Source organism: Ascaphus truei, chromosome 4 (assembly GCF_040206685.1).
Source record: "Ascaphus truei isolate aAscTru1 chromosome 4, aAscTru1.hap1, whole genome shotgun sequence".
NCBI lineage: Eukaryota > Metazoa > Chordata > Amphibia > Anura > Ascaphidae > Ascaphus > Ascaphus truei.
This window is the reverse complement of record NC_134486.1, coordinates 354,723,973-354,748,857: the sequence shown is the minus strand read 5'-3', so window position 1 is coordinate 354,748,857 and position 24,885 is coordinate 354,723,973. Positions and strand designations below refer to the sequence as shown.

At 41.7% G+C, this 24,885-nt stretch overlaps 1 protein-coding gene across 2 annotated transcripts in view; it reads right to left on the bottom strand.

Moving 5' to 3' along the window:
- The window catches only part of TRAPPC12 (trafficking protein particle complex subunit 12), a 125,860-nt gene that overhangs the window by 61,179 nt on the left and 39,796 nt on the right, over positions 1-24,885 (bottom strand). For both annotated transcript variants that reach the window (XR_012801196.1, XM_075598284.1), the window contains exons 3-5: positions 24,691-24,807; positions 13,468-13,581; positions 10,780-10,918 (exon numbers count right to left, since the gene is read on the bottom strand). Coding sequence is in view for 1 of the 2 variants with exons in the window: in XM_075598284.1 (XP_075454399.1) it covers positions 10,780-10,918; positions 13,468-13,581; positions 24,691-24,807 (370 nt within the window). In the remaining variant the exon portion in view is untranslated. The remainder of the gene's footprint in view (positions 1-10,779; positions 10,919-13,467; positions 13,582-24,690; positions 24,808-24,885) is intronic.

Sequence of the window (24,885 nt, the reverse complement as noted above, 5' to 3'; positions counted from 1 at the left end):
TTTGCGACTTGAAAATTGGATTTCCCAAAACAAACTGTTTTTAAACACTGACAAGACTGTAACAATGGTATTTGGGACCAAGGATACATTTTTAAAGCTTCCAATGACAGTGTCACGGGAGACCAGCACTTTTAACACCTTAATACCCGGATCCTTTGATTGAGCAAAGCGAAGCGGTAAAATAAATTGTGATTTATTTACAGAATGAACACACACACACGTTTACAAAAAAACCTTGAAATACACTTACTGGGACGGGAAAAACGAAATCTTCTATTCCCAAAACAAAATCTTTAGAAATAGTCTCTCTAGGCACAATTTCCCAGGAGCGGGAGTTGTGCGCAAACAGAGCCGAAAACAGTCTATGGATAGTGGCGCCTCTACTGCTCCGCCAGAGCTGCTTACAGTTAGGTCCGGAAATAATTGGACACTGACACAATTTTCATAATTTTGGCTCTGTATGCCACCACAATGGATTTGAAATGAAACAACCGAGATGCAAAAGAAGTGCAGACTTTCAGCTTTAATTCAAGGGTTGAACAAAAATATCGTATGAAACATTTAGGAATTGCAACCATTTTCATACACATTCCCTTATTTCAGGGGTTCAAATGTAATTGGACAAATTAACACAATCATAATTAAAATGTTCATTTTTAATACTTTGCTGAGAATCCTTTGCAGGCAATGACTGCTTGAAGTCTGGAATGCATGGACATCACCAAACGCTGGGTTTCCTCCTTTGTGATGCTTTGCCAGACCTTTACTGCAGCTGTCTTCAGTTGTTGTTTGTTCGTGGGTCTTTCTGCCATACGTTTTGTATTCAGCAAGTGAAATGCATGCTCAATCGGGTTGAGATCAGGTGATTGACTCGGCCATTGCAGAATATTCCACTTGTTTGCCTTAAAAACTCCTGGGTTGCTTTCGCAGTATGTTTTGGGTCATTGTCCTTCTGTAAAGTGAAGCGCCGTCCAATCAACTTTGCTGAATCTGAGCAAACAATATATCCCTATACACTTCAGAATTCATCCGGCTGCTTCTGTCTTCTGTCACATCATCAATAAACACTAGTGACCCAGTGCCATTGTAAGCCATGCATACCCATGTTATCACACTGCCTCCACCGTGTTTTACAGATGTGGTATGCTTCGTATCATGAGCCGTTCCAAGCCTTCTCCATACTTTTTTCTTCCCATCATTCTGGTACAGGTTGATCTTAGTTTCATCTGTCCAAAGAATGCCGTTCCAGAACTGGGCTGGCTTTTTTAGATATGGTTTGGCGAAGTCTAATCTGGCCTTTCTATTATTGAGGCTTATGAATGGTTTGCACCTTGTGGTGAACCCTCTGTATTTGCTCTCGTGAAGTCTTCTCTTTATGGTAGACTTGGATAATGATATGCCTACCTCCTGGAGTGTTCTTCACTTGGCTGGATGTTGTGAAGGGGTTTTTCTTTACCATGGAAAGGATCCTACGATCATCCACCACTGTTGTCTTCCGTGGACATCCAGGCCTTTTTGTGTTGCAGAGCTCACCAGTGTGCTTTTTTTCTCAGAATGTACCAAACTGTTGATTTGGCCACTCCTAATATTCCTGCTATCTCTCTGGTGGATTTTCTTTTTTATTGCAGCCAAGGATGCCCTGTTTCACTTGCATTGAGAGCTCCTTTGACCGAATGTTGTGGGATCACAGCAACAGCTTCCAAATGCGAATGCAACACCTGGAATCAACCCCAGACCTTTTACCTGCTTAATTGATGATGAAATAACGAAGGAATCGCCCACACGTATCTATGAAACAGATTTTGAGTCAATTGTCCAATTACTTTTGGTCCCTTGAAAATGAGGGGCTACATATTAAAGAGATGTAATTCCTAAACCCTTCCTCAAATTTGGATGTGAATACCCTCACATGAAAGCTGATAGACTGCACTTTAAGCCCATATTCATTATTTAACTGTAATTTGAATTTATTTTGGTACACAGCCGAAATAACAAAACTTGTATCAGTGTCCAATTATTTCTGGACCTAACTGTACTTCGTTCTACCGCCGAAGAATTGGTTCTGGACTCCTTAGTTTTACTAACTCTTGACTTGAGTTACGATGGTAGAAAGTTTAAAATTCAGCTTAGATGAATCCGACTCCCGATCGGCTGCAGGGATTCTTATGCAGTCAAAACCCCTATATTTAACCTCTGCAGCCAATCTCTCCATGGGAACAAATATTCCCACCTATCCCAGAGTTGCCTATACTTGGCAAACCTGGCAGAGGGGCTTCTTAGTTTGCTAAGGGCATGCGCGAACCTCGCACCTTTGCCGCTTAGTATACCAGACCCAGACCCCTTACCTGGCGACATTTTGTCTGAGCTGGTCGGACATCTGGCCCATTTGCCTGGACATTTACCAAGATGGGGATACTTGCATAACCCCTCCACACTTAACACATTAGTCGGCCGAAGCCTTTTAACTACAGACTTTTCCAGAAATCCTGGCTCTGAGTCAGCGGAGTGTCTTAGAAGTCAGGCCTAAAATATGCGCCGCTTACCTCGCAGGAATTTCCTGCTATCCTTTCTAAAGTACAGTGATTACAAAATCAGTGTTTCCTCTGTTCCGGCTGTCTGAAAGAAAATCCCCTTATGCCTATACTGTTGGAACAATTAAAATAGGGGGACTTTCATTCATCATTTTTTATATAAAACTTTATAAACATTGCGCTATATACCTTTTCATGATTTTACCCGGCCAGCGCTCACAGAAAATCTCAGCGCGCTAGGAGCTTCCTAGACAAAGTTAGCTTAAAGCCGTTTGCTATGCTGCGGGCTGAGGGTTTTAAAACCATTTTTCATTTGTGCGGTTACAGGGAAACACTGCTACAGTAATACATTTCATAGTTAGACATAACATTATTCTCGCTACCTTATACCTGGTGGGAAACACACAGACATTTTTATTACAACCACAGGGTTACTGCCATTACTGGGTCACAGAGCTGACAATCTACCATTCCCCAATAAGGCTCAGGGGCACCCAGGCGGGCATAATACCTTCATTTACTGGGTACCCCTTCACGTCACACTGAGCCCCAGATCTGTTACTAGTTTTAAATACTTGGGCATATAGTTTGACTTCCATTTAACATTCGGGATGCACATTGAAACCCTGACATCCAAAACCTATGCTAAACTAGGTGTACTTTACAGGAACAAATCCTCCCTAAGTCTGCTGGTCAGAAAGCGTATCACACAGCAGATGCTAATGCCTATTATCGACTATGGGGACATAGTTTATAGCTTGGTAACCCAAACCCACCTTAGCAAACTTGATACACTCTACAATTCAAAATGCCATTTTGTCCTCCAATGCAACTACAACACACACCACTGCGAAATGCTCAAAGAACTAGATTGGTCATCACTCGAGTCTAGGCGCAAAGTTCATCTTTCCTGTCTTGCCTTCAAATACTTTCTCGGCAAGCTACCCATCTATCTGAACAAGCTACTCAACCCTTCCACATGCAGCACTTATCTGCGATCTGACCTCAAAAGACTGTTCATGTTTCCTAGGTACAAACAAAGTATCCGGCTGCCCCTCCTTCTCTTACTGTGCATCCCAAAACTGGAACAATCTACCGGAGACTCTCACATCCACCACCAGTCTAAGTTCTTTCAAAACTAAGGCTGTCTCACATTTTAATCTGGTCTGTAACTGTTACATACGCCTATAATCTATATTATCTCTAACTGTGCATGCTATGTCTTGTATATAATGTATACCCTGTTCATTTATGTAACTGTATTTGTAACTATGTCTGTCATCTTAACTCTATGCCCAGGACATACTTGAAAATGAGAGGTAACTCTCAATGTATTACTTCCTGGTAAAACATTTTATAAATAAATAAAATAAATAAATACTAGCACACTGCACTTCCTATAAAGTATATTCTATCTAACCGGTGATTCCTTTAAAGGGGAAATATTATATCAGATTTGTAGAATGTTGTTGTATAAAACAGGGTTGGTATACCTGAGAAATGTAACATGTCTAACATGGGCTCCTGAATACACCCCTCTATTAGCAGAAACTCATTAATATTTCGTTATTTTGGTGCAGAAAACAACAGTATAGAGCAGGGGTGAGCAAACTTTTTATGCCAAGCCCCCCTTTTCATCTATGAAATTTCTCGGGCCCCCCTGCCTAATGTAATCAAAATCACATGACGTCAGTGCACGTGAGCTGGTTCAGCCAATGAGGGCGCACCAGCTTTGTGACGCGTCCGCCACGCGTCTACAATCTCCTGCAGCCAAGTTCACAAATCGCTTGGGCTGCAGGCGTGCGCGCGCAGGTAGTATCCTGGTATTGGATCACTGTTTATTTTATTGTTTGCTGGCATCTGGTAATATGTTTTTTTTCTGGTGCACAAAGGCAATATATTTGAGGGGGCATTCATCCACCTCTTTGCTACATCCCTTCCCTCTCCCGCACCCCTTTTTTTCCTTCTCCCATTTGCTTTCCCCAGTGTCATCCACTCCTACCTACCAGTTTTATTTATTATTTATCTATTCCCGTTTTAAATGTAGCCCAGGGATCAGGGACCCCCATAACCAAACTCAAGGGGGGGGGTACTGATGAATCTCGCCTGCTGATCAATACTCCAAAGTGACCCCCCTGACCCAAAGAAGAACCCTCAGCCCCCCAAAACTCATCCTCCCAAGACCCTCAATTCTGCCATCTCTGCTTGACCTTCATCCCTCTGTTTAGCCATTGTGTCTCTCCCTCCCCCCAGTGTCTCTCTCTCACCTTCCCCCCAGTGTCTCTCTCCCCCTCCCCCAATATGTCTCCCACCTCTATGTCTCTCCCTCCCCTCAATATGTCTCCCACCTCTCCATATCTCTCCCCCCAATATTTCTCCCACCTCTCCATGTCTCTCTCCCCCTCCCCCCAATATGTCTCCCACCTCTCCATGTCTCCCTCCCCCTCCCCCCAATGTCTTCCACCGCTCCATGTCTTTCTCCCCTCCCCCCAATGTTTCCCACCTCTCCATGTCTCTCTCCCCTCCCCCCAATATGTCTCCCATCTCTCCATGACTCTCTCTCCCCGTCCCCCCAATATGTCTCCCACCTCTCCATGTCTCTCTCTCCCCCTCCCCCCAATATGTCTCCCACCTCTCCATGGCTCTCTCTCCCCCTCCCCCCAATATGTCTCCCACCTCTCCATGGCTTTCTTTATCTCCCCCCAATATGTCTCCCACCTCTCCATTGCTCTTTCTGTCTCCCACCTCTCCATGGCTCTCTTTATCTCCCCCCAATATGTCTCCCACCTCTCCATGGCTCTCTTTCTCTCCCACCAATATGTCTCCCACCTCTCCATGGCTCTCTTTCTCTCCCACCAATATGTCTCCCACCTCTCCATGGCTCACTTTCTCTCCTACCAATATTTCTCCCACCTCTCCATGACTCTCTTTCTCTCCCACCAATATGTCTCCCACCTCTCCATGGCTCTCTTTCTCTCCCACCAATATTTCTCCCACCTCTCCATGGCTCTCTTTCTCTCCCCCCCCCCCCCCCATATGTCTCCCACCTCTCCATGGCTCTCTTTCTCTCTCCCTCCCCCCAATATGTCTCCCACCTCTACAAACACAACACACAAATACTTACTTTCACTTTTAAGCCTGCTTCAGTCCCCCATGTATGCTGAAAACTGGGACAGGAGGAGGAGGGGCTGTCTGTGTGCAGAGAGAAGCCCCTCCCCCACAGCAAGGCAGACATCACACAGAAGCAGCCTCTGCACGGAGCTTCTGGCCGCCCGTGCACAGCTCTGCCCGCCCCCAGGTTTCCCCGCACGCAGCCTGTGCCCCCCCTACATAATCTTGCGCCCCCCCAAGGGGGCGCGCCCCCCAGTTTGCGCACCGCTGGTATAGAGCACAGGTTGTTTGAAAAATGTCAGTATTTACAGAACCTTGGTCCTCAGCTATATAGCTGCTATTCACGTTCCGGGGTCGCAATTATTGCTTGCGCTATTCCACGGAGGATTATTGCCCAAAATAAACAAACGTGTCAAGAGAGAACCTTTTGCTAAAATGTCTGAATCCCACTACTGCATTTGCCTCTACCGTCACAGGGCATAACGGACGCTACTCTGAAGGAGGGCCCAGGCCAATACAAGTGACACAGCCAAGTATGTGCACCCCCCTCTGAGTTTTAAGAGTGGGCACCTAGGGAATTACCATCTCATGAGTAACAGAGTGATGTAGAGCAACGTACAACTGTGTTGAGTATGTGGGTGACGTGTCCCCGTGACTAGTGACTTGAAAAAAGACTTGAGCTGTACTACAATAGTTCCTGGCACCCAACATTTTCACCCTTGCTGCCTCATCGCCCAGCCGCCTGAATCCAGCACCCTGGATAGAGGTAAACTACGCCGAGTAGCCAAATACTGCCCATCGATGTAAACTCCCAAAAAGCCGGCAGGGAGGGTTGCACAAATAAAAAGCAAACACAATGCCAATCGGTGCAGACTGCTGCTTTAACAGCACTTCAACTGCATCCATTCACAAAATGGAGAGTAAGGCTGCGCTTATAGCGACAGCGACGTCGTGGCAAAACAAATGCATTTCCGCCGTCGCGTGCACTTATAGTAAGCGTGGCATGACGGATTGGTCGCGATCGCTGGAAGTCATCTATATTTAATTATCCAGCGACCGTCGCGTCGCCGGCACTATAAGCGTAGCCTTATGTGCAGCTTAAAGTACAGAGGCATGGTGTGTGGCAGTAATGATTTGACGTTGAAGTTGTAACATTGCTCCAACACATTGGTTTGAATCGTCAGAAAGAATTGCAAAAGGTTTGAACCTTTATAAGGGTATAAGGATGAGGTTTTTTTTTAAACTTTATGCGGAATTGAGGGGCAGTTAGGGGAAAAGATAGAGAAGCAATTAGAAGGAAACAGAGATGCGAATAAAACAAATGAAAAGCCAACTGCTCCCACATGGGCATTTGAGAATAAGGAGATTTTTTTCCTTATCTGTACTAGCGTGACAGGAATAGTTCTCATACACTCGGCAATTATAGATGCAGTCTCACCGATGATGAAAAAGAGAATCGTGAGTGAATATACATTACATACACACGTGTGCTGATGGCATACATCTCTCCAGACTCCTTTGAGTTGTCTGAAGCTTCTTAATTATCTTCACATTTAGGATTCAAGTTCCTAGACACACACACACACACACACACACACACACACACACACACCTCAAAAACCAATATAATGTAAATATGACCAAAAACCACAAATATACCAAAACGCAGGCAAGTGGCGGTGCTATGGGAAAGCAAATATTAAAACACAAAAAAGACAAAGAAATCCCAACACAAGCACTCTGATCAAATAGATCGTATTTGTGTAAAACAACGGGAAGGGTAGAAAGGTAATGTAGTGGCATCAATTCCACTATATTACCTTTCTACCCTTCCAGTGGTTTTTTTGGGGGACCGGCCGATCATGACTATGCGGGATCTTTGATTCCCGCTGTGAGTGCTAGGATCATTTCTCCCCTTTTCCCTTTTAGCAGCTAGGACTGACACTGGTTCTGGGGGTTTGTTACACACATTTTGACAGGGATATTTGTTTTTGACTGTGTTATCCCCGTTTGTTTTTATATGTATGTTATTATTTTTCTCTCTGTTTCATTTGTTATCTTAGTCCATGATCAATAAACTTTTTTGTTATTATATTTTCTATTTGATCAGGGTGCTTGTGTTGGGATTTCTTTGTCTTTTTGTGTTTATATATATATGGGGGCTTGAGAAAGAACCGGGAGGTCCGAAACGTCGCTCCATTTTTTTCTGGTTTTACCCCTGATGCCTGTTATGTTACATTAAAGTACTGACTTTTGAAATTTACTTTTGAGTGCTGCAGACTTCCTGGATTTTCTATTTGTATATTTTGGCTGCTGGACGGTGATCCTTGCTGCACTACAAGCACCATGACTGCTAAAGATAAGTTATTTTTCCCATTATTGTGCCCACGTTGAACTTTTTGTGATTATATATATATATATATATATATATATATATATATATATATATATATTGTACACACATACAGTTGTGTGAAAAATAAAGTACACCCTCTTTGAATTCTATGGTTTTGCATATCAGGACATAATAACAATCATCTGTTCCTTAGCAGGTCTTAAAATTATGTAAATACAACCTCAGATTAACAACAACACATGACATATTACACAGTGTCATGATTTATTTAGCAAAAATAAAGCCAAAATGGAGAAGCTGTGTGTGAAAAACTAAGTACACCCTTACTGCTTCCATAGGAATTAAGATGCTAAGTAGCAGACAGGTTCTGCTAATAAAATGCCCTTGATTAATTGATCATCAGCAAGTGTGACCACCTCTATAAAAGCCGAAGTTAGATCAGGGGTGCTCAACTCCAGTCCTCAAGCATCCCCATCAGCTCATGTTTTCAGGATATCCCAGCTTCTGCACAGGTGGTTCAATCTGAGTCTCTCATTGAACCACTTGTGCTGAAGCAGGGACTGATTGAGCCACCTATGCTGAAGCTAGGATATCCTGAAAACCTAACCTCTTGGGGGGCTTTCAGACAGGAGTTGAGCATCACTGTTATACATCACAAATGGAGTTTGTTCTTTTATTAATAAAAACCACAGCAAAAAAACAAAACAAACCCAAAACAAAGAAGTCATTAGAAAATGATCAATCGTATGTTGTAAGTCAGCGGTGCACAAACTGGGGGGCGTGGGGTTTTTCTGGGGCGAGGGCACGTGGGTTGTTGCAGAGACCCCGTGCTCCTCCCTGAGGCATTTAAATTAAATGCCAGGGGACCACGCGAGGCCTCTGCAACCTGTACTTACCGGGATTCAGCCGGCTTCTGTTTTCGTCGTCATGACAATGCGCGTCAAATGACGCTGCGGGGTCACGTGACCCTCGGCGTCACTTGACGCCGGGTCACTCGGAAGGGGGGGGGGCGCGAGTGCAAGGACCGAGACACTGCGGGGGCGCAGCCAAAAAACTTTGCACACCCCTGTTGTAAGTTATTCTGTGGAACTCATAAGGAGTTTTTAATCAGTAGATGGAAAACAAAGAAGAAAGGCAAGAATTAATTGTCACCTTTATGTTTAAATGAATGGTGTGGTCAACAATTTTCTTAAAAAGCTGCTTCAGAAACATATATACGTGTTCAACGCTTTTTAAATTCAGTGGTGTGTCACGTAAGCAAGCCAACGTTAACTACACATACAAGTATACAGATGCAGCTACGTGTATCCGAACACTGCTTTGAAAAATCTGGGGCAATCTCCCAGTAATGCTGCAACATTTCTCTGACATTTCTGCAGAAAGACTAATGGCCCATTGGAGTAACACAGCAAGGATCCCTGGTCAGTTTGAATGGGTCTGCCAGGGACCCCCGCTGTGTTAATCCGATGGGCCATTGGTCCGTTTGCAGAAATGTCACAGAAATGTTGCAGCATTACTGGGAGATTGCCCCAGATTTTCCAAGGCAAGTATTCGGATACTCGTAGCTGCACCTGTAGTATCATCACTGAATGCACCACAAATGCAAATCAAGTAAAAAGTACAGTAATCATTTTTCTTCAATAGCGCTGAATTTTAGCAGCCACAATATGTTCCTGCCGCCTACAGTTTATAATCTAATTTTGGTGGCGCCCAAAAAGTGTATATGGTAGCTTCTAATTAAGCGTTGTGTCAATAAATAACGGGCAAACAAAATAAATGACAATATCAAACTTTGTCCAGTTGACAAAAGTGACTTTAAACTCCCATCCAAACAGTACGAATACTGTAGTGCTGACCCCGCAAAGTGATATATCCAAGGTTACCAGATAGTTAAAAGTTATCTAGAGTGATTTATAAATGATCTAGTTAACCACATCTATGTGGTATAATAGTGAAATCAGTGTGTGAGAATGAAATTGTAGAGCAGCTCAAAACCCTTATAAAGAACTGTTCCAAAGGTTTTCTTTGTAGAGAAATCTTCGAGATGAGGGGAGTGCAGGTTAACGACCAAAAATAGAAGAAAATAAACAGAATATGATGTAATACGTTCTCGCTGTAGTGATATGTTGATTGGATCACAATGTGTCCAGGCAATGGAGGCGGTGAGACCTCAACCCACCTGAAATTCAGTTGTATATATGCACGTTACCTTTGTGCAAATCGTGAGTGCACGTTTTGATGTTTTTAACATTTTTTGCTTGATATAAAATTGTGTAGACTGTCTGCACTACTGTCCTTCATCTTTCCACTATCCCGAGATTCACTGGGGACACGGTGATCACCATGAGGGTATTGAACCACTTCTGCTAAAGATGAGTTCCACGTGCCTTTCAGCGAGAGATCGGCCCCCTGCTGTTTTAATATCTGGAAAATTAGTGTATCCTCTATTCCCTACCCCACAAATCACTACCAACGTATTACACCATATTCTGTATATTTTCTTCTAGTTTTCGAAGTAAACCTATGCTCCCCGCATCTCGAAGATCGATCTAATATTGGTGACCGAGTTAAGTGACTTGCTCCAGGTCACAAGGAGCCGACACGATTTGAACCAGGCCAAACAATAGTACTCACACATTTTATTACAAAAGATCCATTGAGGTGCAAACTTAGCTTTCAAGTATGTCATGTGTGTTAATGCCCCCATCGACATACACGTTAGCGAATATAATTATCATCTGAATTTAAATGCCAAGTGAGAAAGGAAAGAGAATTTCTTACCTCTGCGACCAGGATAAACATGGGGGTAATATTCATAGTAAAGATCAGGCTGATCCAGATTTTTAAATGGCTCAAACTCCATTTCGGCATTCTGAAAAAGTCCCAGCTTCACCAACAGTGCCAGTCTCACAAACCACAGCTGCAAAAACACACATTTCCAAGAAAGCCAGATAAAACAATTAGAATTCATGCTTAAAGAAACACATTAAAGCGTTTACTTCCAGGGAATGTTAAGCTGCATGCAAGGCCCTCTTTCTGGGACAGCTTTATGCAGTGTTGTAATATCATTAAGAGATTTTACAAGATAATAACTGTTCTGTAGCCTGCTTATATCCTTATGGTGTCAAACCATAGGCTGATTCCTAGGGGCAACAGGTACAATTTACAACCTGATTTTCGATGCTTTTGGTTTCGCCTTTCTGGAGGCAAGGATTACCTGCTGAAGGCGAATTCATTGAAGAGGGATGATACCACAGACGTCCCAATCAAGTTATTTTAGTAAAAAAAAGTGAAAATGTCATGTACTTGTGCACGACAATTGGGTTTGGTATGGTGGAGCGCAAAAAATTAAAAATATATATAAAAATTCCAATAGTGAAATATTAGCGTGAGGATAATTATGTGAGTCTCTGCACTCACATGGAGTCGTGTTGACTCTCGTTGCAGATGGTAAGTAGTCCGAACTCGGGTGCTCCGTTTCCTCTTGGCAGGGGTCTTGCATCACAATTTTGGTAAGGTTAAAACAGGCATGTAAAAGCACAAAAGGATCACGGCAGCAGGTTTCAGCTCCGACCACCAGCTTTCTCCTGCGTCTGATGTCACTTCTGGTGGGCGGATTTTTTTGCACTGAGCCGCCAATGCCTGTTTCGTCTTCATACAGCAATAGACAGTGCAGTACTAGCTACAGAGTAAATAGTGTTATATTTTTTTATTATGTGCCAGAATGTACCTGTTTTCATTATGTGTTGGAATGTTTTTGTTCTCACGTTCTGCAAGTTACCAGACCTCTGTATTCTTATTGGCACTTTAGGTACAGAAGAAGTGCTACATTTTCTACTTTTATATGTGATCAAATGTGTAAGATTTTTTTTTATTATGTGACATTTTATTATATTTGTATAAAGACTGTGTGTGAGTTAGCGTTGTATTTAATACCAAACATCGTGGGACGAACATCATTGACTTCCGAGGAAGCCATTGGATGGGAAACACATTGAGTCAAATCCAGAGTGCATCCGGATTGCACGGGCTATTGCGGTGTGTGTCGACGAGACTGAGGAACCCACCAGAAGCGACGTCAGATACCGGAGATCCGAGCCTTGAGGTCGGGGGTCAAAACCTGCTGCCGCGATCTTTTTGTGCTTTTACACTACATGCCTGTTTTAACCTTACCAAAATTGTGATGCAAAACCCCTGAAGAGGAAACAGAACACCTGAGTTCGGACCTACTTACCATCTGCAGTCGACACTTGCCTCCATGTGAGCGCAGAGACTTCCCCAATTATCCTCACGCTAATATTTCACTATTGGAATTTTTACAAATATATATTTCACCTTTTTGCGCTCCAGCAACCCAAACCCAATAGATTTTATGAAAGACTGAACACACAATCTATATGTAGGTTGGAGCTACATCATATGTTTATGACTCATTCACTTTATCATCACCAAAATCACTATTTTTCACTAGGAGCGTTTTTTTGCATATATATATATATATATATATATATATATATATGCAAAAAAACGCTCATATATATATATATATATATATATATATACAGGCGTACCCCGCATTAACGTACGCAATGGGACCGGAGCATGTATGTAAAGCGAAAATGTACTTAAAGTGAAGCACTACCTTTTCCCCACTTATTGATGCATGTACTGTACTGCAATCGTCATATACGTGCATAACTGATGTAAATAACGCATTTGTAACAAGCTCTATAGTCTCCCCGCTTGCGCACAGCTTTGGTACAGGTAGGGAGCCAGTATAGCTGTTCAGGACATGATGACAGGCGCATGCGCGAGCTGCCGTTTGCCTATTGGGCGATATGTACTTACTCGCGAGTGTACTTAAAGTGAGTGTCCTTAAACCGGGGTATGCCTGTATATATATATATATATATATATATGTATATATAGCCTAACCAGACGTCCTTTAACCCCCGGATTCATGAGTGTTGGGTAAACAATGTGTCTGTCGGGGTCAGTGAAATAACGTTGCAGCTTTCTACTGGTGACCACGGTGGTCATGTTTGTTGTCTAGGGCCATATTTGCAGTTAAACATGCCAAACAGAAAATACATATCTCCGGAACCAAGGGGTCTCTGGAAGTCAGATGAACACCTATGAACTCCAGGAGACCCCCACACCCCCAGTATAGGTAAGATCAAAAAACAAATCAAGTTCCCAGGCAGGTTTGCCGTTTTAAACTCTCCCTCTCACAAGTCAAAAATAATGATGCATTCAAAAGACAGTAAAAATGAACCTTGTATCAAATATATATGTACATTTACTGTATTTCTTGGGATTGTATAACGAATTACACTAAATGATTGCATTAAAAAACAGGAGTAGGAAATGTACTGTTTTTCACACATCTCTTCATTTTCTGTTAGTTTGTGTATGTACTGCAGCATTTCCTTATGTAACGACGTGAAACAATGAACAGGTGCTCCCCACCTGCAGTGAATCAGTGGTGTGGTTAGTGGGTTGACCACTCTTGCCATACCCTTGTCCATGGACAGCCAAAAGTCGCCCACTTAGATCAACTGCTGCTCTCCAGTTTTTACTATTCTGTTGGAAGAAAAAACAGAGCAAGTAAACAAATGATGTCAATAAAACACTCAGCCTGGTTAATTTGCCCGAAGCAGCTCAATCTAGTCATCAGTAATGATGACAAGGTCAGTAAAGATGGCCAGAAAAGCCAGGGATGTCATTTGTCAAAGCTGTACGTATAATTAGGCAGTAAGTGAAGCCAAGTATAAGGTACAATTTAGCGCTAGCCGAAGACACCAACAAGATTATAAACAACACACAAAAAATATTCTCTGGGGTTTTAAACAGCATATATTTTATTGCAGGTTAAAATGCACACATGTATTTTATAGATGAGACTTTTTCACTTGAAAGCTTTTCACTCCGTTTTAGTTTTCTTTAAAGTGTACATCCAGGTACAGAACACTGCTGTTTAGTGTAGCATTTGTCTGATGTTATTCTGCATTTGTAAATGCGGTTTTGTTCTTCATATTATAAACAGATGTAGGGTCTGTGAAGGAACCAATTCCTTCTCCTGAAGCGCTTTATTTTTTTTTATTTGCTAAACCATAAAATAAACAAAAAGGATATAGAAAGTTCTGTTTCCATCTGGGCACTCGAGATGGTAACATTGTTTGACATCCATAAACCATTATCCTCCTCTTAAAATAATAATAATACAGACTCTCCCCACCCCTTTAATTAAGTGTTAAGTGGGGTAAGGAAGAGTAAACAATGCATTTGCTTCTATTGAATGGAAGGTAATGCATTAAGAGAGTTAACCACTTCTCACAATATTGAATTGAGGCCTTTCTGTCTTATTCCCGATGTTTTTGGGCAGGGCTTTGGTAAAAGGTTAACGTTTTGGGAAAGAGCTAGGGTTCATGTTTTAGTGAAGGGCCACGGTTTGTGGTGGGGTTTGATTGTGTGTCTGTTAAGCGTTAATGGTTTTAGGCCCTCCATTATTCAGGGTTTTTGGTTCAGATCAGAGTTAAAGTTAGAATACGTTTAGGACTATGGCTTGCATTATAGATTGGATGTGGGTTTTTGATCACATTTCAATTTTTGGATAAGGATAAAATGTAAAAAAAGAAAAAAAATATGTATCCCCATTTGTTTCTAGTTTTTAAAAGTGTTTTGCTTTCCTAGGTTATGGATTGGTTATATTAATTTCACATTAATTTCTTGACATAGCTGTACAATGCAAATTTAGAAGTGATAATGAACACAAGAATTACAGATGACTCTGGGAAGCCCATTTTCTAACATGTCCTTATAAGACAATGCTACAAAGGGATAACCTTAAACAAATCCACACTAAAATGTTGTATTATAAAACATGGTAGCCATGCTTTGATTGCTCCACGTGTGTGTGTGTGCGCAAAACACACACACACAAATATATACACCTTGATAAAGGGCACACGGTCCGAAACGCGTAGGTGTGCGTTTACTGTGATATCCAGGGGTTATGTTTGATCCCCATATCCAATAAAGGAACCTTTTTGCCACCGTGAGCCTCCTCCACTTTTTTTGGCAGTGCACTGCCTTTGTCTACCTACGTTCTACTCACCTCGCCTGGTGGATTGCACGCTACGAAGGATACCCCATGGGACTGCTCCTTAAAGAAGCCTGGAAGCAAAAAGTGAGTCTTCTTTGCATATTATTACTCTCTATATTATTATGGATGGGACAATCTATGCACTGTTTATTGTGCTTGTCAGCACTAGGTACTAGTCCCTCCGCCCTATTAGGGTGTTTTATTGCTGCTCACTATAACATTGGAGTGGTCCTAACGGAAGGATTTATCATTTATCATGGGGACTCGATTTTCTCTGATGCACCGGTTACCCACACCTTAAACAAATCCGCACTAAAATGTTGTATTATAAAACATGGTAGCCATGCTTTGATTGCTCCACGTGTGTGTGTGTGTGTGTGTGTGTGTGTGTGCGCGCACGCGGAAAACACACACACACACACACACACACACACACACACACACACACACACACACACACACAATTGGGGCCTTCACCCAGCAGTGGATCGAAAAGGGCTGCAGATGATGATCTATGTATAGATATATCATCAGCTATCAAAAATACTAATTTGTGAAATGTGTTTTAAAAGTGAGAGTTGCAGGTTTAGTTATATGGTTATTCTTAAGTACAAACAGCTCTTTCCTCTTTTCTTGGTTCTGGCCTAGTAAAGGTTTGTAACTAGTGATTCTTGGTTCACTTCCGGTTATAAGAAATAAATAAATAAAAATGTTTGGTTAAACCTCCCTCGTTAAAACACAAATAGTACTTAGGCTGCATTACTTCATTGTTTACCCACATCATAAACGTGAAACCTTGCACAAAAAAATAGAAAAGCATCACAGGGCACTGCAGAGTTTTTAACCTATTTATTTAGCCAAATACTGGTACACAACATTTCGACCTACATAGGTCTTTATCAAATAGCGAATTTGCACTTTCTCACTTGATAAAGACCTATGTAGGTCGAAACGTTGTGCACCAGTATTTGGCCAAATAAATAGGTTAAAAAATCCGCAGTGCCCTGTGAAGCTTTTCTATTTCACGTACCTTGCATTTCTCACAGGCGATCCCCGATTGCAGGAGCACCAGTAACTGTATTTCTTGACTTTTTATGGTGTGCAGCAGATTTCACTATTTTGCATTGACAAACATTGCACAAAAACATCCCTGTGAAGGTTTCATCCACATAAATGTAAGTCCCTGCACTAGCATAGCTCTCAGAGCATTGGAATAGTAATGTGGAGATAAAAAAAGAAAAGTATACAAACACTATGCACAATTTACGCCTTTATTATTGAAAAGGTTACAATTATTAGGCTTTCATTTTATATTAGAAGTTCACAAAAACACAGAAATTAAATTGATGGTAGAATAAAAGGGAAGAAATAAGTATCTTTCCTTACAGGGGCAATCCCTCCAAAATGAACTAAAGCCAGTGACATGTTTAAGGGGTTACATTTAGGTGACTGATGCCTTTTTCTTTTTTTACCTACATCTGACATCTAAATATTTTTCAAACAGCAGTCCAAGCTGCTGATTTAAGGAAAAAAAAAAAAAAAAAGTGTCCCCTTTAATATGTGCATCAATACAATCCACACAAAGATAAGTAATTAGCTAAGTTGCTGATCAATCCGTTCTCCTGTGATCGATAGGCAAAGATTCAGCTCGGGGGTTCACTAAATTCCTGTCAGTGCAGCAGAAGAGGACCAAAGATGCAAAGTTCTGTGGGGAAGATCATGTGACCAGGCAGTCACTAGATACAATTGGTGCACTGCTAGAGAGGGCAGGGCTCAAAAAGGGGTGTGCCAGAGCCTGTTTCAGAAGAGGAAGGGGATGCGAATTTGTAAATGGCTGCTATAGGAACAAAAATGCTTGTTACATTATAATACTTTAAACATTTAATTCAGAGTTGTTTAAAATAAATACATAAATGCTAAAAGTATTTTCTCATAGTACAGAAATGATTTATTAAGAAAAACACACGTAGGATATTGCTTAGTCTCCAGCTTTAAAATACATTTTTAAAGTTAGTTTATAAACATGCTGACCTGAAACTTGGGAGGAGTTGGATTTCCTCTGGGTAATATTGCTTATCTGGTGTCACTGTGTTCATTCAGCAAGTGCTTGAACAGTAGACTTTTTCTAAAGAACTGAGCCCTGTTCATCTAATGTACCCATGTATCTGTGACCACAACTCTGCCCAGGACATAATTTAAAACGAGAGGTAACTCAATGTGTTACTTCCTGGTAAAACATTTTATAAATAAAGAAAAAACCGACCAACTTCCCGATGACTTATAAATGCAGCTCATAATTCATTTCCTTACCCCCCAAAAACAAAATAAAAAGCAGACAAACCTTTGCCACAAGCATTATTAGAATAGTTTAGAAAAGCCAATTAGACTGTTAATTTACAATACAGTACCGACACACTTTATTGCAGTGTGGTCGGTACCGCAAGCCGGGAGATTTCCCGGCTTGCTAGTGGCCGCCCCTCGGCGTGCCGCGCGTCATAGACGCGCGGTCACGCGTCTTCGGGAGCGTGCGCCCCCTGCACGCACGTCCAGGGGCTCCCCGAGGGAGCCCTGGTGTCCCGCGATCGCGGGACAGCGGCAGGGGGTTCCGGGGGACCCGGCGGACCCGGCAGCGGTAGGGAGAGCGCCCCGATCGGAGGGCGCTCTTCCGCTGCTTCGGCGCGCGCCCGTCACACTCGGGCGCGCGCCAGGCTACTGCTGCGGCCAAGAACGGGCAAATGCTTGAATAAACTTGGCCGCAGCAGTAGGTTTTATTCCTGCTATGTGGGATTGCACCTCTAAAGAGGCATTTCCGGCAACACTTTATTTTGTGTTTTTATAAATTGGTTTGAAGCAATAAGTAACTGGAGTTGAACTGCGTTAAATTCAGCTCCGGGACCCCCTGCTTTCATAGATACTAATCTTGGAAGGGGAATGCCGGTAGCAGCCCAGGCGGGGATGTATGTATGTATGTATGTATATATATATGTATGTATGTATGCATGTACAGTATGTCTTTATTTATATAGCGCCATTAATGTACATAGCGCTTCACAGTTGTAATACATGTTACAATCATATAAATAACAAATAATAGATCATGGGAATAAGTGCTTCAGATATAAAAGTAACATTTCGGAAGAGGACTCCCTGCTCCGAAGAGCTTACAATCTAATTGGTTGTAGGAAGAACGTACAGAGACAGTAGGAAGGCGTTCTGGTAAGTGCGTCCACAGGTGACAAAGCTTTATGTATCATGTGTATAATATTAGGGAATCATCGGGGCTATCGAAATGACGGCTTTAAAATGTCCCACGTACTGCGGCCAGATAGGAAGCTGTGACGTCATCCCTTGCGCCTTCCTATTGGCCCACGTGACATGGGACATTTAAACGGCGTAGATACCGGCACCCCCTTCCGAGGCAAGTATCTCGGCAGTAGGGGGTCCTCCGAACTGAAATAAACGCGGTTCAGCTCCAGTTCCCCGGCATAAAATCCATCAAAAAAATAAATCAATGTGTCCCCAGGAGTGCTCCTTTAAGTGGTCTATTTATCTACACTGCGTAGTTCTATACCAATTCCAAATAACTGAACCCCTCTAGAGTGCAAGTTCTCATGAGCAGGGCCCTCATTACTTTCGGTATCTGCTTGCGATTATCTTCATTTGGTTTGCTAGTCTGTTTATGTCATTTATATCACTCTGTACGTACCCTCATTGTACCGGGCTGTGGCATATGTCAGCGCTTCACAAATAACTAATACCATAAAGAAGCCCAGCGCTCAGTCTGAAATGTAAATATGGCATTGTGGGTGCACATAAGGGAAGGTTAGAATAAAAGGAAATCCCCAGGGGGCTGGAGAAGAAAGTCCCTTAATCAGTGCACAACTACTAATCGGCCTAAATAATTGCTATTAATATAGCAGTAGACGGGTCAAATGCCCCGAGGTAGATACAATTATGGTAGTAGGTATAATATAGTAGAGAGAGTGTTAATGAATCTGAGGGGAAAGCAGTGATACGGAGTAATTAGTCGGTGAGGTAAAAAGTTACCTTTAATAGATATACACATAAAATGAATTATATTAAGTAGCTCGGAAAATAATGGCTCAAAAAAGTCTTTAATAGTAAGGCAAGGGAGAAATATGTACAGTGAATAGGTAAGTAAATAAAACCCTTTTGAAAGACACTATCCGAGAGACAGCAACAAGCAGCGTTAATAGAGTGGACTAGCCAAATACTTGGTGAACTGGACACAGTAAAATCTATATAACCAAATTGCAACAACATAGCATATTGCTAGTAAATAATAATAATAAATCAATTAAAAAAATGGCAACATCTTTATTTGGTTTGATACAACTTGTACAGTTTTCTTTGTCCCAGTACGGCTCCACTTTTCCCCTGATACACTGTTGTAAATGTGAAGTCACACTCATGCTTACTTGAAGCTGATTCTCTGCGTGGAGCAGGGGTGCCCAAACTGGGGGGCGCAACATTTTTGGGGCGGGTGGAGGGGGATAGGAGGGGAGGCAGTGCTCACAGAGGCCTCGCGTTCTACCCCAAAGCATTTAAATTAAATGCCCGGGGAGCATGAAAGGCCTCTATGTTCCCTTACCTCGTCTCCGGCGTCTTCTGGTGACGCGCCACCATGGCAACGCGGCGTCACATGATGTCGTAACACCGTAGCCAAGGCAAGGAGTGGGGCGCGGGCAGGGTCACATGACATCGTGATGTCAGACACGCCGGAGACAAGGTAAGGGGGGGCGGAGGTAGAGAGCAGGCAGGGGACCGCAGACGACAGAGGGTTACCGTGATAGTCCTTCCAATTCCAGGTAAGTAGTTTCAATGATAAAACATCTAAAAAAACTTTTCACTGCAAAGTTGCAATGCTTTCTAAAGCAATATTTTGCCAAACCCTCTGGCAGCACAAAGGTTAAATGTAATTAAAAAACATGCAATTAAACAAAAAGGAGAAGGAGCTTTTACAGTCCATTGTATCGTGATCAGAGATTTCCATATGAGGAGTGCACAGTGGTTGTCCATAGTTTCAAGGTCAACATGCAACTCTTTGCTGCATCACACTGGTCTGTAATGTGTTTAGCGCACTCCATGCAGTGAAAGGATTAACCATCCATCAACAGGACAAAAGAAAAGGGTAAGTAATGTCATGGAGTTTGAGAAGACAAAAAAAATATTGTTTTCAAAAAGACGAAATATGGACATACATTAAAAAACAATTTCCTTTGACTATGTGCATAGGAACTCAACGTTTTTCACAGACAACCGTACATGCCTTTTCCTGCTCTGAAACAAAGACTCAAAGGGGTCCATTAACTCTACATGTGACACCATTAAAGTGATTAAAATGTCCTCCTCCACTAGCTATGACATTCTTTGCCACCATAAATTATACTGCTATAACACATCGGCACTGCTTTGGAAAATGCATTTATTAACTCTTCTTAGGGTCTACCTTCCCTATAAAAATTAGAGTTTGGAGCTCTTACATGAAACTATTACAATGGTTTTAGCAGGCTGCTGGTGTCATCTATTCCTTGCTCAGCTCTAGCCCATCAATTGACCCTTCCATCCTTGAGAGACACTTTTGTGGGCAATTAACACATGATCTGTGATGGCATTAGGTATTTAAAAGCTTTAAAGGCAGACTTTTTGGCTATATAAAAAAAAAAAAAAAAAGTACAGCTTTTATCCAATAATCACCGGTTTGGAGAAGACAACGCTCCAAAAAAAAAAAAAAGTTACTTAAAATCTGCAATGCGAAAAAAACATTTGACAAAGGAGAGGATTAAAGCCGAGGTGCCACCTCTTCCATTAGATCAGGGCTGAGAAGTAGATGTGAGGAAGGAATAATGTTGTAGTGGTAACATTGCTGCCTTCGAAGCAAGTCAAGCAGCTCTGAATAAAAGTGTCAGTACTGTGCGGCCTTGGACACAAGAATTAAATTACAAGCTCCGTGGAACCGTGACACACACCTGAAAAAACACTTCATGTACAATATTATACAATAAAAACTACTGCTCTTCTGCATGGGAAAATTACATACAATGGCACTCTGCATGCCTCTACCCTCTAATGTGCTGCTTTTTGGACATCAGGTATAACTACTGTAAGCATAAACCCGCTGTGGTGGTTGCCAATATGTAACAATGATTAATCTCTTGGGTTCCTGGTACAAAATTGTGCATTTCCTTGCCATGCAATTTGGCTGTCAGCACCAATCTCTATTGCATTCCACTGGTTACTGGGAGAAACTTTGCTTCTAACTTGTCAACCTACTGTATTACCACTTAACACTCACGACCAAGCCACCAGTTTTCAATAAACAACTGGAACTCATGACACTACTGAAAAAAGGCCACGGATTTTACTTTTTATGACAACATGACAGATTTACATAGCTGTATTTCTATTGTAAATTTGGTTTCAAGAACCCAGGTCTTCTCCTGCATCACTATTGTACTTGATCTTCTATATGCCATTAAGATAGAGGTTGTCTAACTTTCCCTTTGCCTGGACCACTGACAGCGTTCCACATTAAACTCTGGCAACCCATGAGCATTTCCTGCCCCTCTGCAATCGGTGTCCAGAAGGTAAGGATTCCCTATTATCACTGGAACTTTACCCTCCACGCACCACCCCACAAATCTCTCTGGTTAGAGGGATATTACCAACGTAAATGATTGTGTGCCGATGAAAAACATGTTTAGTTACCCTGTTCATCGATATGTATGTGTATACAATGTGTGTGCACATATTCTTAATACAGAATAGTGGACCTTGGTACAAAATTCAGTTAGATATAGTTAAGAAGCTACAGACTGCAGGGGTAAGCTGCCTGAAGGTTAATGAGCTTTGTGGCAATAGGCCCCATCTATATTCCGTGTTCTACAACTTCAGCGCACAATAGGTTAATTTGTTACAAGTTACATTTGAAAAAATACATGTATTTGACCCTGGCCTGTTTTGTGTCTAAAAGTGGGGTTATCTAAGAGCAACCTGGTCTAGGATTGTGGGGTCATTAAAACAATAAATCCGCAACCCTTGTTGACAATGGAAATAACCAGATTTTCTTTTTATACAGGTAGTCCTCGCTATCCAACGTTTCACTTTACAACGAATGGCATATCAAACGCTTTACAATGCAACCCTACGGGCCATTTTTCGACGCCGGAATGCGGTCTCCAACACCCAATGCCACTGATTAACATGGGACTCATTTTACAACGGTTTCACTATCCAACGCTACTTCCAGAACGGATTCCGTTGGATAACCGAGTACTGCCTGAATAGCTTAAAAGGAATTCCTGAAGTGAGGTGGACAGGAAGACATTCCACGTCTGTGATAGTTTATAAAATAAAAGCAATTTGGGAATCGATAGAATTCATAAGGATTTGAACGATTTATTTGTGACAAGGGAGCACAGCTGATTAAATTGGTATCAAATATGGCAGGCTGATCAACGTTACATATCAGAAACATATTTCCCCTTCAAAGATTAAAGCTACCCATATAAAGATGGGTGTCCAGACGTATTTTAATTATACAAATGCTCCGGTGAAGGTGGCATTCTTTTAGGTATTATAGAAAGAAAGTTATGGGTAATGTTATACTCAGGAATTCTTTAATTTAAAAAAAAATACATTATTCTATATGCAAGCCATTAAAGAATGACGGAGAGACAAAGGTGCGCCCCAGCAGGTGGGCTTATTCAGTCCCCAATGCGAGGGCTTTTAGAATAAAAATCATGCATTTGGAATACTAATTTAGAATTCAACAGAGAGGGTGTGTTTGACAATTACACATGTGGATTCTCTGTTTTCCAACTTCAAGCCTCTTTGAAGGAATCTGATATTGTTATGTGGTAATGTATTTAGATGTTCTGTTTTCATCCTGTTTATACTGTATGTTTCTTGTAAGAATATTTTTTTCCTGCAACTATGCACTGTACTACTTTAGTTTATTCCATCTAAAATGTAATAAGTAGTTTTTGAAAGAGTAACTTCATTTTCGGACACATTTTGCTACAATAGATTTGTGTGTTAATCATATTTTTTCCTAATAAACAGGGGACCAAGAACCTCAGTGATAAGACTTTATCCTTAGTGATGGCAGCGAGGTTCGGGTTATATTTGTGACGGATTGAGGGGGGATAGTAATTTTAGGGTCCCTGCAGGGAAGATAAGCGAGTCAGCTGGATCACTGTGTGTATTAACCCTTGTCACATATACAAGTCACATGCTCACAGGTGTGCTGTATGAAACTTACTTTTGGTTACACAATGAAAAGTTTGGGGCTTTCCAGGACCAATAAGAACCTACAGAATAAATGCATTGAAAGTGAATGAAAATCGAAGTCAGTCATATATAGATCGGTCAGGTTTTCAGGATATTCCTGCTTCAGCACAGGTGGCTTAAACAGCAGCTAAACCTGTGCTGAAGCAGGGATATCCTGAAAACCTGGCCAGTTAGTGGCCCATGAGGACTTGAGTTGGCCACCAAAGCTCTAGTCTGTTTCAGTATCACAAATATCATCCAATGTTTAAACTGCAGATACTGTACAGTATCAAGATTGCAGGAACCGACAGGTAAATTAGAGCACTAAGCGTCACTTCACAGTTTAAATTTCATTTTAATATATAATATTGCTATTTCAAAAGGTCCAGTTGGTTTAATTAAGACTTGTGCACAGACAGGCACAGGAAGAAGACATATGAAGAACAAAACAGGTGACCAAACTGCTTTTGGTTGCTGAGCTCGTGTTAAGAAGAATAATTAGACAGTATTAGAGTAAGGCTTTTTCCAGACACGCAGGCACAGACATTTTATCTCAATAACAGATACTATTAGTCTCAAGTAATCCAATTTCTAATTTAGTGTTCGTAGCAACAAGTATTCCCCACATTTCCATAGCCCCCCCACCCACAAAAAAATAACTGCCACACGAGAATATGGATGATAAAAAGAACAAACATTATATTTTCTCAAGGTAAGATAAAGTAACAAGGTTTTTTTTATGACCGCTACAGAGGTGCAGGGAACCAAGTCAGTGTTTTTCAACAGGTGTCCCCCGGACATCCCTAAAAGGGTTCCCTGCTATTTTCAGGTAACTTGAAAATTGGACCAAATACAGAAGAATTTACTATGCATCCGATCTCAAACGCGCTATTACGCGAAACTCATACACTCCGCTTGCTTGCGAGAGTGCGAGCTCCATCCGTGCCGGGCTGCTGTAGCACATGATCTGTGTTCAGTGTTGCAGGCGAGGCGGGGGGGGGGGGGGTGGGTTTTTCAAGACAAGACAAAAGAATGATTGAAAACGCCACTATGAGTTGCGAGTACAATTGTGTACATGGCCACCTACTTCTGTGCACACCAGTAAACAAGGTTATGTAGTTAATGCTGATTCTATCTGCTAAACCCGGATAAAGACCACTAAGAATTGAAAGGTTTGCTTCTTTGATGGCTTTTGTATAAAACAAAACCTTTTCGATCTCATAATTAATCAAGTACTACACTGTGTTTTTTGTTGTAGTCCTGTATAAAGAATGTGGAGAATCACAGATACTTACAATAAGTTGTTTCAACCCCACAAATGTCTGTTCTACGGAGTTAGGGGTTAGGACCTGTCTCTTCATCGCAGCCTGCTCACCAATGAACCGGAGAGTGAGATCTCGAACGGCATCGCCCTGAAAACAATACAAACCAGAATTACCATCAATTAAAACGATGTAAAAGGGTGTTTGATTTTATGGTTAATCAACATT